Source organism: Mustela lutreola, chromosome 15 (genome assembly GCF_030435805.1).
Source record: "Mustela lutreola isolate mMusLut2 chromosome 15, mMusLut2.pri, whole genome shotgun sequence".
In the NCBI taxonomy this organism is placed as follows: domain Eukaryota; kingdom Metazoa; phylum Chordata; class Mammalia; order Carnivora; family Mustelidae; genus Mustela; species Mustela lutreola.
Genome location: NC_081304.1, coordinates 58,811,841 through 58,827,006, shown reverse-complemented (window position 1 = coordinate 58,827,006; position 15,166 = coordinate 58,811,841). Strand labels below are relative to the sequence as shown.

Here is a 15,166-nt window from a genome sequence, read left to right as displayed (position 1 = left end):
TCCCCTTGAACGTCTCTCATTCATTACTCGACCACGGTTCACGGTGCCTCTGCAATGTACCAGGCGCCCTGCTGCACAGCGGGTTGTACTGATGAGGAAAGGACACCCTGGTTCCTGGCTTCTTGGTGCTCACGGCCCCCCGCGGGAGGCAGGCAACCAGCAAAGACTCGCAAGTAAGTGGATGACTGGAAACCGGTAAGCGCCATAAAGGGAAGCATCGTGAGAGCTTGGAGAGACCTTAACCTAGTAGGGGGTCAAGGCAAGCTTCCAGAGAGCTGTGACTTCTCCAGCTGAGATTAACAGCAGCACCAGGACACACACACACACACACACACACACACACTACACACAGGTAATTTTCTTTCCCAGCATTTACTCCCTGTGGAAATTCCACTCCCCCGTCCCCCCGCGTGGCCCGGCTTGGAAGGTCGGGGTCCAGAGGGGAGGGGAGCAAGGGAATTCTGTCGGTCCTGCGATGAGCCACTGCTGTGCAAGGAAGGAGCAGCAGGGGGTGTGAGAGAGCCGTAGAGATAGGGGGCAGGGTTCTGGGAAAAGGGGTAGAAATGGCTGGGAGGAAATAAAAAAGGAGTGGCACCCAGGGAGTAGCAGCTTGCATCTCTTCCAGTCTTGGTCCACTTGCTGCATTCCCTGACGAATTCATCTCTTACTCCATTAAATAAGAGCTGGTTTATGCTGGTCCCAACTGGGAAAAACAGATCCAGAAACAACTCTGTCCTCAGCCCCGAGACCTCTGCAGAGTGCTGGTGTCCCAGCCCCTACCCAGGGTACCCACACATTTCAGCCCCTAGCTTCCTGGGAAACCTTCAAGCCCAGAATCCCCAGGCCCCTAGAGAGCCCTGGAGCTCCATCCCTCCCCACCTCTCAATCCTCACCCCCTCTCTAGAGCTGATCACCCATCCCTTATCTCCAGAACCCATGGGGATCCCAGCCTCTTGGCTCCTTAAAATGATTTTCCTACCAGTCACTCGGGCAACAGGGTGAGTCACTCATTGGACCGCTGTCTCCTTCTGCAGAGATCAGCCAGGACCTAAGTGACCCCAGGGTAAGGAGGCTCCAGGAGAGCCTGTGGGGATGGAAGTTACAAAGCCCAGGCTTCTCCCTGGACGCTCCCAGTCTTGACTCTGAGGGTCTACAGCTGCCTGCAGCAGGTAGAGTGTTCTGGAGAGGTCTGAGCAGGGCCAGGAAGCCCAGATTCAGCTCGGGTCCCCTGGGCCATCGGATGTGTCCATTCAGATGGTATTTACTGAGCACCTACTGTGTATCAGGCACGATTCTGGGCACTGAGGATGCATTGATGAAAAAGACAGACACAATCCCTGTTTTTTTTTTTTTTTCTTTAGATTTATTTATTTATTTGAGAAAGAGAGAAAAGGAGCATGAGGTAGGGAATGGCAGAGGGAGAGGGAGACAGAAGCCCTAGCAGACTCCCACTCAGCATGGAGCCCGACATGGGCTCAATCCCATGACCCTGATATCACAGACCCCAGCCAAAACCAAGAGGCAGAGGCTTAAGGAAACTGACGGCACCACCCAGGCGCCCCCACCGTCCCTGTTCTTATGGAGCTCATGGTATGGTGGCAGGGGCCAAGAGCCCATGAAGAAGAAAAACAAGTAAGCGAGATCATTTCAGATAGTGGTTAGTGCTTTAAAGGGAATAAGATCCTGTAACGTAAGAGAGGACAGGAGTAGACTGGCCGTACTGGCCGGGTGGTCAGGAACGGCCTATCTAAGGCAGTGTCACTTGAGCAAAGACCTGAATAATGAAAAGAAACCAGTCCTGTGGGGGCCCCAGATGGGAGCCAGTGGGGAGGGTTAAAGGACCCTGAACACGCCTGGGTCCCCTTCGAAGGGTGGTTCTGAGCCTCCTAAACTCTTGTCTCCAAGGATTGTCCCAGGAGCTGGCTTTGCTCTCCTCCCTGCACCCCACCCCGTCCGGGAGTCCACAGCCCCCAACCTCTCTTTCTCCAGTCTGCCCTAGATTCCGGGATTTCTGATTACTGCCCAGAGCTGTCTACACTCTTTCATTAAGACTGACTTTGGTTTGACACACAGGCTGCCCCACCAAGGGCACCTCCAGTGCCTGCCCAGTGCCCCCTGGCTCTCCCACACCCCTACAGACCTTTCCAGAGCTTGGCAGCATATCCTGCAGCCTCCAGGCCTGGTCTGTCCGCTCACCCCGCCCTGGGTACTGCCTGTCTCTTCTCTCCCACTTTCGCCTTCTCCCTCCCTCTCCTTTTCCTTCTTTTAAGCCTTGAGTGCTGGCTGTCAACCACACCAAGTTATGTCAGGTAGTCCACAGGGACCTCCAAGATGACTAAGTCTCACTCCTCGTCCTGGAGAACCAGAGTCTTGGGAGAGAGGTAGGCAGACCGGTGAAGTTCGTGAACAGAGACCTCTATGAGGTGCCAGGGAAACTGGCTGCGGGGGGAACCACTGAACGTTTGAACTTGAACAAATGCATCAGTCTCTTGACTTTACACGATCCCCATCTCCAAAAGAGGAAAGTCCCTCTACTCCTAGGCGTGCTGTGAAGATCTCATGGACCTGGGAGTCCAGATTCCTGGCCCTGAGCTTGACCTAGAGGAAGCGGTCAGTATAGGAGAGATGTTGCTTCCTTGGCCATCGTTAACCTCATGCATAGTTCTTGAAATCGATGTCTGACCTTGAGGGTATAAAAGACGAGGAAGGGCGTGCAGGGCTGGGCTGAGACGGGATGAGGGCTGGCTGAGGAGGCTCCTTGAGCCACAGGGTGAGAGGCCTTGTATGTGCTGCTGAGGAGCTGGAGGTGGCGGGGTGGGGGGGGACGGCTGTGATCTGGTCAGTGATCAGTGGCAGAACATCTGTGTTTCTCTCCTTTTTTTCCCCCCAGTTGTGGCATAACATGCAATTAACCATCTTAAGAAAAAAAGATTAATTTTATTTATTTGAGAGAGAGAGAGCACGCGAGTGTGAGCTCAGCAGGGGGTAGGGTAAGGGAGAGAGAGAAACAAGGAGACGCTGAGCTGAGTGCAGAGCCTGACGTGGGGCTCGATCTCATGACCCTGAGATCATGACCTGAGATGAAGCCAAGAGTCAGTCGCTCACACAGGTGCCCCACAATCGACTGTCTTCTAAAAAAAATTTTTGAATTTGACTCTGGTTGTCTGAACTTTACCATCTTAACTGTTTTTATCGCTCCGTGGCATTTAAGTTTCTCACTGTGGGGCACCCATCGCCACCATTCATCTCCAGAACTGTTCACCTTGCAAAACTGAAACTCTGTGCCCGTTCAGTAATAGCACCCACCCCCATCCCCATATTTGTGTGCTGGAGTTCTCTTTCTTTATTCTTGTCTCTGCAAAGACCTGTCTTGTTGGGAACGAGATAGCTGAATCCGTGGGATTTGGGAGGTGAGAGGAGGATCAAGGGGCACAGAACTCAGGATGGCCACTGGATTTGGGGAAGGGGGTGTGGGAGGTCTTATTCATTTCCTTTCTGGAGACGACTGGGTTCCAGGAAGGGGCTGGAGGTTTGTAGCGGCTTTTTTTTTTTTTTTTCCTTAAAGACTTTATTTATTTATTTGACAGACAGAGATCACATGCAGGCAGAGAGGCAGGCAGAGAGAGAGAGAGAGAGAGGGAAGCAGGCACCCTGCTGAGCAGAGAGCCCAATGCAGGGCTCGATCCCAGGACCCTGAGATCATGGCCTGAGTCGAAGGCAGAGGCTTTAACTCATTGAGCCACCCAGACGCCCCTTGTAGCAGCTTTTTGACACCCGCCCTTACTGTATTTCCCTGTGAATACTAATGCTGCATTTGGTAGCACGCTTCCTCTGGCCCATATTCATGCTGACCTGCACCTAGAGGAGAAGAACATACATAGGTGCCACAGGTGCCTTTGGCCTCGCCCCGAAATGCACAGAAGGTGTTCGTTCTTTTCTGAGGGAGCCCGTGTACAGGACAGAAACAGAACCAGAGGTCTGGAGCCTATCCCCAGGCCATGCGGGTTGAGGATAGCAGCCAGGTCTCATCTCTCCGATGGTGCCTGGGTCATTTCGATGCTCCTTGCCTGATGAAAGAAAGAGCAAGTGACCTCGCCTGTGGTTTCTAAAAGGAGCCATTCCATGCTGAAGCACAATTCAGCAACCAGACTTTTATCTTCCATAGCTCTGTGTGTTGTTTGGGTGTCGGAGGATATATATATGAAGTCTAAGGCAAAAGGTCTGTTTTCTAAATGCTCAGAGTCTGATTAGAAAAGGTAAATTACAGGGCGCCTGGGTGGCTCAATGGGTTAAGCCTCTGCCTTCGGCTCAGGTCATGATCCCAGGGTCCTGGGATCCAGCCCGGCATGGCATCGGGCTCTCTGCTCAGCGGGGAGCCTACTTCCCACCCTCTTTCTGCCTGCCTCTCTGCCTACTTGTGATTTCTCTCTCTGTGTGTTAAATAAATAAATAAAATCTTTTTTTTTAAAAGATTATTTATTTATTTATTTGACAAAGAGGGAGAGAGATCATAAGTAGGCAGAGAGGCACGGAGAGAGAGGGGGTGGGAAGCAGGCTCCCCGCCAAGCAGAGAGCCCGATGCAGGGCTCAATCCCAGGACCCTGAGACCATGACCTGAGCTGAAGGCAGAGGCTTAACCTGCTGAGCCACCCAGCGCCCCATAAATAAAATCTTAAAAAAAAAAAAAAAAGAAAGAAAGAAAGAAGAGAAAAGGTAAAATACACCACGAGAGCTGTCAGCCCAGTTACTCCAGATGAAAACCCAGGCATTGGACTTGACTGCTCTCTTTCTGTCACCCCATGGTTCCTGCAGTGGTCCTTCCAATGTAGATCCCGAACCTTTCCTCTTGTCTCCACCTGCAAACCCGCTCCCGTCATCTAGGACATCCATGTCTCCTGTAGGGACTCCTGCGAAGCCTGCCCCACTGGTCTCCTTGCTTTCCGTGGTCCATTCTCCACGCAGCAGCTGTGGTGATTTTCACGAAATCTCATCAGGTCACTCCCTGCTTAAAACCCTAGAATTAGGGGCGCCTGGGTGGCTCTGTCAGTTAGTCATCTGCCTTTGGCTCAGATCATGTTCCCAGAGGCCTGGGACTGAGTCCCGCATGGAGCCCTGCATCAGGCTCTCAGTTGGGCAGGAGGCTTGCTTCTCCCTCTCCTGCTGCCCTTCCTGCTCCCCACTACTGCTCACTCTTCTCTCACTCACACTCTCTGTCTCTCTCTCTCTGTATTTGAGATCACAAGTAGGCAGACAGGCAGGCAGAGAGAGAGAGAGGGAAGCAGGCTCCCCGCTGAGCAGGGAGCCCGATGCAGGGCTCGATCCCAGGATCCTGAGATCATGACCCGAGGCGAAGGCAGAGGCTCAACCCATTGAGCCACCCAGGCATCCCTGTAAATAAAATCTTAACCAAACAAATAAAGCTTAGAATTACTTCTGTGATGGTTGGATTAATCCAAACTGCATTCTAGACCCGTATGATCTGGTTCTTGCCTCCCTCTGGGATCTCTCGCTGTACTGATCTTGTCTTCCCTCCTCGAAGGTCAGCTTTCGCACTATACTTCCGTCCTCCTGGAAGGATGAGTCTTCTCCCACAGGTCCCTGTGGCTCCCTTTGGGTTACTCAGGTCCCACACTGACCCTTACACTCTTCATTAAAGTCCTCCTGGACCATCCAGGGGCTGTCTGAACATTACCCTGTTGTATTTTTCCTGCATAATATTATAATGCATTATTTTATTTCTTTGCTGATTTTTATTATTTGTTGGAACGGGAGTCCTGGGAGCACAGAGACCAGAACAGAGCCTGGCCCTAAGTTAATGCTCATTAGCTACGTGCAATGAATGAATGGGGGATGGGGCTGGGCTCGGAAGGGCGGGCAGACGTCCAGGATGAGGATGCGGGAATGAAACGGACAAAGGTGTGGAGTCAGAAGGAAGCACAGCCTGTCCCGGGGGTGGCCGGCTCCACTCCAGGGGACGACACATTGGGTCCTAGTGGGAAAGGAGGCTGGGGACACAGGCTGCGTTTAGATAGTGGAAGGCCCCAAAGGAGACACAAAAGAATCAGGACTCCCGTCTTGCAGGCTAACAGGAAGCCATTGAAGACCTTTGAGCAGAGGAGTGGCCTAATTAAAACTGTATCTTGAGAAAATGAATCCAGAGCCTGCTGCGGAAGGTGCCCAGGCAGAACCAGCTGTATAATTTGCAGGACGGAGATGTGGGATCCCCTGTTCAAAAAGCAGGAGGAAAAGTTCCATTCAAGGCACTGAAAGAGAAAATGTTTTCCTTCCTTTTTGACATTCTTTCCTCGAGTTCTCGGGGGCTTTTGCTATTTAACGTTGTTTGTAATAAAGAAAAACTACCATTCTTCTACCTTCAGCTTTCTGACGAGCACAGAAAGACTGAAAGGAAAAGGAATTATGGGCAGCTCAGTGCTCCTGTCCCTTCCATGTCATTCTTTCCAGCTGAAGTGCTTGGCTGAGTCAGGAAGTAGCTAGCACGACCAAGAAGGGTTAGTAGCTATCACCCATGTCTTCTAAAGCGCCATCGCCTTCTTTCTGTGTTCCAAGCAAGGTCGGCTTGGAACGTAAAGCGTGGCCTCTCAGCGATCGGCCTCCGGAGTGGTGCAGGTGTGTGAATAACATGCTTACCTTATCTCCTCTGGGCACACGCACACTCCATTGTCCCATTGGACTTTTCTTGCAAATTACAACTTAAAAGATAAAATTAGGAAGAGCTACAGGATTCTGACAGCAGAGCAAAAGGCTCTTCTGAGCACCAGCTCTGTTTGAGCAGATCCCAAGTCCATGAAGCTGGGCTCTGGGGGAGAGCATTTGAAAGGGAAGGCTGAGAGTCGGGAGAGGCGTTGTGGAGGGCTAGAGCCAAGGATGTTGAGCGAAAGTTGAAAGCAGAAACACCTCTCTGAGGGAAAGTGACAAAATTTGAAGAGAGATAAAAAGTGACAGATAATGATTCTTAAGTTGAGGTCTGTAGAGGCTCCCGTACCGCCTTCTAGTCTGTGGGTCTCTTGAACCCCAGGAGAACTGTGACTTTGCCTCCTCAGGGCTAGAGTAAGTAAGTAATAAGGTCTCTTGTAGGTACTTAATAAATGTTTGCCAACCCAAATGGGTAAGTGGGGAAGGGGGACTTCAGACATGGGGGTGTGGGGAGAAATGACACCTGAGCAGTTCTGGATCCAGGGCTGGGGCCTCAGGGCAGTGCTAGGGGCCAGGAATGTGGTGTCTGGAAAGACTTTGCCCAGAGATTGGGTGGGGATGTGGGGAAGCTTCTGGGGCTTCCCCTGGGGCTGTGGAACTTGTGAAGGAGGTATGGGGGGGAGGTAGCTGCTCCCCAAGGGGGATTTCCCTCCTGCGGTGACCTCTGTCCATCTCTGTGTGGCCTGGTCTAACACCCTGGCTGGTGCCTACTGTCGGTCCTGGTCTCTGGCTCTTTCTCTATTCCTCTCACATTTGGCCCTGTCGGTCTCCGGATCTGTCTCCAACGGCCAGCCTGGGGCCCCTTCTCAGCACAGATCGGCTTCCCTCTCCCGCCCTACGCCTCTCTGGGGTTGTAGTTCCCTCCACTCCGCCGCGACACGCCCTCCATCCCCTCCATCCACCTGATCCGGTCCAGTACCTGGGGTGGGGGGAGGGGAGAGACCTCTGGGTCCCGAAGAGGCGGTAGGGGGGCGGACCCAATCCCTCTCTCCATATTTGCATATGTATGAGGTCGCCCGGGCCAGCGGCGAGGAGGCGGGGCTTCTGGGGGTGGGAAGGGGGCGGACACCCCCACAGCCGCCGAGTATAAAGACCGCGCGCGGCGACCGCCAGCCCCGCACTGCTGAGGAGCGGAGCCTCCGCCTGGGGGGCCCCCATCCCTGGCTGTCCCCCAATTGCGCGTCCCTGCCCCACCCCCCGCGGCCGCGCCACCACTGGTGTGGCGGTCTTCGCTTGGCGGAAGAGCCTGAGCGGTCACCCGGCCCCTCTCCATAGCCTCTTTGCATCTCGGATTTCGGGGCAGCCCCCTCCCCCACCCTCCCTGGCCTCTTTGCACCCCTATTTTTTCTGCGTTTCGCTCGGGTTTTGCAGCCGTCTGGTTTTGCATCCCTTTTCATTTTGATTCTAGAAGGGTTTTTTTTGGGGGGGGGTGAAGCTGCACCGCACCCCTTCCCCTTTCTATCCTCCCCTGATCTGACAGTCCCCCTTTTCATCGCAGCTGGGGGGCCTAGGATCCGTGCATCCTACGCCGCGCTGCCAGCACCCCGCAGCGCGTGGCCGTGCGCCCCGGAATTAGCAGCAGCTGCCTATCTGAGGAGGGTCTCCCTCGCCCCCGCTGCCTTTGCTCCCCGCGCGTTCCGGAGCGTGGGGGGGGGGCTTCTGCGCGCCGCACCCCAGCTTCTCCGCAGCCCCCCGCCCCGCGCGGGACTCTCCCCCGCCGCCAAGATGGTCATCCAGAAGGAGAAGAAGAGCTGCGGGCAGGTGGTTGAGGAGTGGAAGGAGTTCGTGTGGAACCCGAGGACGCACCAGTTCATGGGCCGCACCGGCACCAGTTGGGGTACGCAGGGCGGGCCGCACGAGGGGCGGGGCGGAGGTCCTCCGGGCGACGCCCGGGGGGCACTGGGTCCCGCCGGCTTGGCCCCAGCTCCCTTCCCGGGTCCCCGGCGTCCGGCCCCCCTGCCGAGCTCGGGCCTGGGAGGGGGCCGAATCGCCGGTCTAATCTCCCTGGCCGGCCGCTGCGGAGGCGGAGAAAGTAGGTCACTGCCGCCTTCCCGCCCCCCGCGGAGCCCCCTCGCGCGGGGGGTCGCGGGCCGTGCGCGCGTGTCCGCGCCGTGGCGCTTGCGTTCCCTCCCGGGGCAGGTCCGCTCCGCACGATCGCCCCCCCTTCCGCAGAAGAGCGCCCCTTCCCTCCCTCTGGCTCTCACTAGCTAGCCAAGCCCGTCTATTTTTAGCTCGTGCCCATCCCCTGGACCCTGGGAACATTCATGAGGGGGCGGGTCTTGGAGAGGTGGGGAGTGTGGTGGGGGGTTCTTCACAGCGGAAGTTGTCAGTATCCCACTGCTGAACGTTTGGAGCTTTTCTGTGCTGCTTTGTGGGTGGGGGGCTGTTGAGGAGGGCTGGCCCTAGAAGGTTTTGGAGATTGGATATTTGGCTCAGATGTCGCAGGCGGAGGGAGGAGTGGATGCTAGTGGTGGTGAGAGGCGTACATCATCGGGCAGAGCGTGTCTGTGGGGCTGGGGTGCCTTGGGATCTTCCCAACCCATAGCAGGACTCCAGGTGTGTAGTCGGGGGATCTGGTGCTGGGCAGGGGTGGGGGCTTTCTTCCAAAAGGGATCGTGAGGCTGGGAAGTCTAAGCGAAGCCTTGACTCCGGGATCCTGGGTGACACAATTTGCAATTCATCCACACTGATTGCATACTATTCCCATCAGTGCCGCCCCCCAACCCCCTCCACACCCTGGGGCCCTGGAGACAGGTCCAGGTAATCCTTGCCTTGGGGGTTCTGGAAGCCGGGCCCCTGGGATTGGAGGGGTCCCTGACTGCTTGGGGGAAATCTGGAGAAACTTCATAGGGAACGAGTCTTCTGAGATGGAAGGATTGGGGGTCCTGAGTGGTAGCAACAGCAGACACTCATCCTAGGCTGAGGAGTGACGGAGCTCCTTGTCACATCCACCAAGCACCTGTTCTGTGCCAGGAAGGCTCTGGGATGGTCCACCTTTCCTCTCTACCTCTGGCTTGGGGGCTGTGCGTGAATTGGGGCTGGTGTGACTGTTGAAAGTTCTGCACAGCTGAGAGATGTCATGGGTAGGCAGGAGCCGTGTGCAGGGTCTCTGCTGTTTGAGGGTGAGGGTCTGCAGTCTGAAGGATTGGCTGAGGGTTTAGGTGTGAATGGCGGACAGAGTTGGCTTAAAAAGTCCTTTTTCTGGATGGACGGCTTTAAGCATGAGGACCCATGTAGCAGTCACAGATGTGGTGCCTTTTCAGGGCCATGAATGGTTGAGAAGTTGGGAACGTAATTGGATGCAGAATGACTGTGGCCTATACTTGGGGTTGTCCCAGCAACGAGAATTTAGGTCTCTTGTGGCCTCGGCAAGGTTGGGCTTCACTGCGCCCTAGGACCGGAGGGGGCTGGGAGCCATGGCTGGAAGCCAGATGCAACTGCCTGTTTCTAGCTTGTCTCATTTTGCTCCCAAGGGAAGGCTCAAAGATGTCCCCAAGACTCTGTGACCTGTCCCCGTGCTGAACCTCGGAGAGGGAGACGGGTGTGTGTGGGATAGGCGAGGTCATCCCGGGAGCCTTGAACCTGCTGACCCCTTTTCCTCCTCCCTAGCCTTTATCCTCCTCTTCTACCTCGTCTTCTATGGCTTCCTCACGGCAATGTTCACCCTTACCATGTGGGTCATGCTGCAGACGGTCTCTGACCATACCCCCAAGTACCAGGACCGACTGGCCACACCAGGTGAGTGATGCACGCTTCCCGCCAGCCATTAACCAGCTCTGTGCTCCCCAAATCTCCAAAAAAGACCTTACAGCCTGGTAAGAACTCACGGTTCGCAGAGGCTTGGTTCTGGTGAGCCAAGCACTCAGGGGAGTGCTTGAAGTCTGCCTTTCTTCCCACTGCAGCCGAGAGCTTTGTGACCTGGAAAGGTGCCCTGTGTTCCCAGGGATCTTCCTCCTGGGCAGCCGATCTCCCATCTTCATCCCACCATCCCTCCCCCTGCTGCTCCCCGTGTCCCCCTTCTTCCCGCTGTTTGTGGTCCCTCCTCGTAAATATGTATTCTCCACTCCTGCCCTGGTGGGCTATAGGCTTGATGATTCGCCCCAAGACCGAGAATCTTGATGTCATTGTCAACGTCAGTGACTCTGAGAGCTGGGACCAGCACGTTCAGAAGCTCAACAAGTTCTTGGAGCGTGAGTGTGGCGGTGCGGGAGCTCGTCCAGGGCATTGGAGGACCCAGGAGGCAGAACATGGGGCCCATGACCCTCTCTCTTCCACCGCCTTAGCTTACAACGATTCCATCCAAGCCCAAAAGAACGATGTCTGCCGCCCGGGGCGCTACTATGAACAGCCGGATAATGGGGTTCTCAACTACCCGAAGCGTGCCTGTCAGTTCAACCGAACCCAGCTGGGGGATTGCTCTGGCATCGGTGACCCGACCCACTACGGTTATAGCACTGGGCAGCCCTGTGTCTTCATCAAGATGAACCGGGTACGTGTGACCTTGGTCACTGGGGAGAAGGCAGGAGGAGGGGGCTGGGGCCACCCTCTGCTGGCAGATGCTTCCTTTCACTGGGGCTCCTGCGCATTGGAGAGATCTGGGGATGTTTGAGTGGCCAGGAGAGCAAGAGAGATGGGGTTGTGGGAGGCTGAGACATGGGGAGGGAAGGCTGGATATCTGTGTCTCGGCCAAGCTCATCCCTCTCTCCTCCCTCCAGGTTATCAACTTCTATGCAGGAGCCAATCAGAGCATGAATGTCACCTGTGTGGGGAAGGTGAGTTTTTCTGGCCTTGCTCACCTGCCCACCTGTGTGCCCTTCGTGGTTTCCACGTAATTCATGGATCTCTCCCTATCTTCTTTGCTGTCAGAGGCCCCGTCACAAGGGGGTAAGAGTGAGTCCCCATGTGGCTCAAACTCCTCAGGGGCTCCCCCCCCACCGCTTCTCTTTAGGATGCAGGAGCCCCACCATCTGAATCCACCCAAGCCTCCGCCCCTGGTTTCTATCCCTAATCCCCACCTTCTCGTCTAGTCCCTGATGACCGTGACTTCCGCTCTCCCTCCTGGAGCTCACCTGTTCCTTCCTCAGTACTTTTAGGCGTCTGGTAGTTAGCCCTACCTACCTCGACTCAGCGTCCTCGGACCCCACGTCTGTCGTCTCTAGAAGCTTTCTGTCCCCTTCACTCCCACCACGGCCCCCTCCCCTGCCTACTGAGCCCTTAACTCATGTGTCTATTCTCTCTTGGCTCTGCTCCAGAAACCGATTCCTGAGACTGGGGTAAGAACTTGGTGTGGGAGTGCAGTGAGGGGCGTCCGGATCATGAGCGCCCTTCAGGACTTCTCAGTCTGATGGAGGAGGCGCACGCGTGTGCGCGCACGCGCGCGCGCGCACACACACACACACACACACACACACGGGCTCATAGTCCAAGGGAGACTGATCAGAGACAGAAATTATTTGGGCTGAAGGAAGAGCAGAGGGAAATCTGGAGAGCTCTTGGGTTCCCGGCGCCCCTAACATGCTTCCCCCTACTCCTGCACCCCCACAGCGCGATGAAGATGCTGAGAATCTTGGCAACTTTGTCATGTTTCCTGCCAATGGCAACATCGACCTCATGTACTTCCCCTACTATGGCAAAAAGTTCCACGTAAGTCCTGGTGGGAGGCCCAGACTTGCGGCACCCCTAGGGGAGCGATGGGGGTTGGTTCTTGGGGAGGAGGCTGAGTCACGGCGGTCCTGGACCTTCGCTCTCCTCCTCTGGCCCAGGTGAACTACACGCAGCCCCTGGTGGCCGTCAAGTTCCTGAACGTGACCCCCAACGTGGAGGTGAATGTGGAATGCCGGGTCAATGCCGCCAACATCGCCACGGATGACGAGCGGGACAAGTTCGCCGGCCGCGTGGCCTTCAAGCTCCGTGTCAACAAAACCTGAGGCCCCTTCCTCCTGCCCCCACCTCTTTCCTATGGATGCTTCTGGAATGTCCCCGACCCTGCCTGATCCCTCCCTCACCCGCCCCAAAGGTATTTTTTATAACAGAGCTATGACTTGTTTGAGCCCCACTCCCCCTTTCTTTACTTGTGAACCCCAGCCTGGTGATGGCCATTTGTGATTCCTGGCCTCCTGTCCCCCGCTCTTCCTCTCCCGACTCCAGCTCGGTCGAGGTAGGGAGACGGGATCCCGGGACGGCCCCAGAGGACTCAGGAGCTGTTCTGGTTCTGTTTTAGCTGTGAGTGGGGTGTCTCCGCCCCTTCTGTCCCCAGAGAACTATAGAAGATGCCTTTCTGCCCACCTTCACACCCGCCCACTTTCACACCTGCCTTCGCACTCCTCCTCCTCTCACACACACACAGACACACACACGCGCGCATCTCAGTTCAGCCCCAGCTTACAGACACTCCATTCCCCCTTTTCTCCCGTGCCTCCTGCCTCATCCACACAGTCCCTGCCTTGGTGGCTTTTGACGTATCCAGCTCCCCCTGTGGCCTGTCCCCACCTCCTCTCCACCCCTCTTCCCTCCTCTGAAAGACAACTGTGTGTCATCCAGGACGAGGTGGCTCCGTGGCCTTTCCCGTGTTTTCTGACCCATTTGTCTTCCTACCCTCTGGCGACGGTGTGCGCTGGGAACCAGGGTCTGGAAGAGGAGTCCCTGTTGGTTCTTCTTGAAAATTCTCTTCCTGTCACCCAAAGAGGCACGCCCCCAGAGGGATGGGGTTGACCTAGGCTGAACGTCCACTTTGTTTTGGCTGATGGCTCACTTCTCCCTGTTTGTTTTCCCAGAATATCCTTCAAGTTCCACTTCCCCGGAGCCCTGGGGGAGGGGCAGCCGTTTTGGCCGGGTCCCCAGTGGCCACCTTGGAAACACCAGCTGGCTATGGGACTGTTTCACCTCCTTCCCCTTTGGGCCCGAGCTGCCCCCACCGGCTTCTCTCTGGTCTCTCTTAGCACGTTAACAGCTCGTCCCTAACACCCTCCCTCTCCTCCGCATGCCAGCCCGAACGTTGCAAACAGCCACTCAGTCTAGGCTCTGAATGTCTTGGCCCCCGTCTCCTCCAGACCCCTTGGCATTTTTAAACGACCCATAGTGTCCCACGAGGGGCCTCTGGCGTTGTCCAGCGCTAGCGCCCTTTGTCTCCGCCTCTCTAACTGTCCGTCTCTTTTCTGACACTGCCGCTCCTACACCCCATCCCCAGATGGACCCTTCCTGCTTCCCCTCTTGCTGGATCGGAGTCTCTTCCCTTCCTGTCCCCGTGTCCTCCTGCATTGCCCTCGCCCCCACGGTCTCTCAGCAGTTATACAATGCCTGTGTCAGATCTACTGTAAAAAGAGGATAAAGTACAATAAAAAGAGAGCAATTCTGTATATAAATATATATCCTACATGGAGCTCTGCGTGCAGGCTTGTTCCTTGCCGAGCTTTCAGAGGGGCTCTGGGAAGGGGGCTGGAGGTGCTGGGTGGGGGTCCCTCGGGGCTTGCCCAGGCCTCCTTCCCAGCTCTGACCTCACCGTCCGGTGTCCAAGTCACCAGATCACCCCTTCATCTGCACCACCTTAGAGATTGCTCCACGCAAGAGGGGCAGGAAGCCTACACCCCTCTGTACTGCGATGATACTTATGATGTGCCTACTGTATGCATTCTGGGCACCGTGAGGACACATTGATGAAAGAGGCAGAGTTCCTGCTCCCAAGGAGCTCTCCAGTTTAACATGAGAGATGAGGAGCCCACGAGACACTCTCCTACCAGGTAGACCTACACAAACGTGCTTCTGGGAAGGGGACAAAATCCAGGGGGGCCAACCGCCTTCTATCGGGGGGCTTCTGATGGCAGGTTTCTTAGAGGCTTAAAGGATGGGGTGTTTGGGGAAGAGAACATAGCATCGGCAAACGCCCAGGAACATGAGAGAAGCTGACCCAAAGAAACATCTCAGAACCATATGAACCATTATGATCCTAATTTTGCATAAGAGTGTATACACGTAACTGTGGAGAAAGTATGGGCGGGTCCATGTAACAGTGTTTATTGTGACCTACTGGGATGGGTCTGGAGCCAATTTTTACTTTTCTTGGAGTTTATTTTAGTCGGTCTACGAGTTAGTATTTGCCATGAAAACTACCTTTATTACACAGACACACATACACACAATTTTATCACGAATGCGTCCTACGCACCAGGATTGCTGGGGTCTGGCGCTGGTGTTGCACAGTTGTGCAAAATTGCATCATGTTAGGTATGTTCGTGCATTCCCCTTTTTTCACTCAATAAATTTCTTGTGCCACTATTTCACCTAGTAGAGCTCCAACTAATATATATATTTTAGATGGCTGTGTAATATTTTGTTGGGTTGTTCTTCCCTTGTTAATGTGTTCCAGCTCCTTGATAGCTGTAGATACTTTGTATCTACAAAGTGTTTTCTGCATTGCAAAAATTCCCCCCAAGCCATTAATTTGGCTCTCTGTTAA

General features: G+C 55.1%; 1 protein-coding gene across 3 annotated transcripts; it reads left to right on the top strand.

Annotated features, from left to right (window-relative positions):
- Positions 1-7,804: 7,804 nt before the first annotated feature.
- ATP1B2 (ATPase Na+/K+ transporting subunit beta 2) lies at positions 7,805-14,092 on the top strand. 3 transcript variants are annotated; one of them, XM_059149249.1, is made up of 8 exons: positions 7,808-8,551; positions 10,324-10,452; positions 10,800-10,904; positions 10,998-11,203; positions 11,430-11,486; positions 11,581-11,598; positions 12,259-12,357; positions 12,477-14,092. In XM_059149249.1, exons 1-8 carry the CDS (start codon positions 8,440-8,442, stop codon positions 12,639-12,641), a joined length of 891 nt encoding a protein of 296 aa, XP_059005232.1. In that variant the 5' UTR covers positions 7,808-8,439; the 3' UTR covers positions 12,642-14,092. The 3 variants fall into 3 exon arrangements, with proteins under 3 accessions (XP_059005234.1, XP_059005232.1, XP_059005233.1); XM_059149251.1 differs by lacking the exons at positions 12,259-12,357; positions 12,477-14,092 and adding an exon at positions 11,967-12,074 and having other exon boundaries at positions 7,805-8,551; XM_059149250.1 differs by lacking the exon at positions 11,581-11,598 and having other exon boundaries at positions 7,809-8,551.
- The last annotated feature ends 1,074 nt before the right edge of the window (positions 14,093-15,166 follow it).

Excerpts from the sequence above, each read along its gene's own strand:
- ATP1B2 (XM_059149249.1), top strand. The coding sequence starts at position 8,440 with ATGGTCATCCAGAAGGAGAAGAAGAGCTGCGGGCAGGTGGTTGAGGAG. Across the intron at positions 10,453-10,799 it reads GGACCGACTGGCCACACCAG|GCTTGATGATTCGCCCCAAG; the intron begins GTGAGTGATGCA and ends GGTGGGCTATAG. Across the intron at positions 12,358-12,476 it reads ACTATGGCAAAAAGTTCCAC|GTGAACTACACGCAGCCCCT; the intron begins GTAAGTCCTGGT and ends CCTCTGGCCCAG.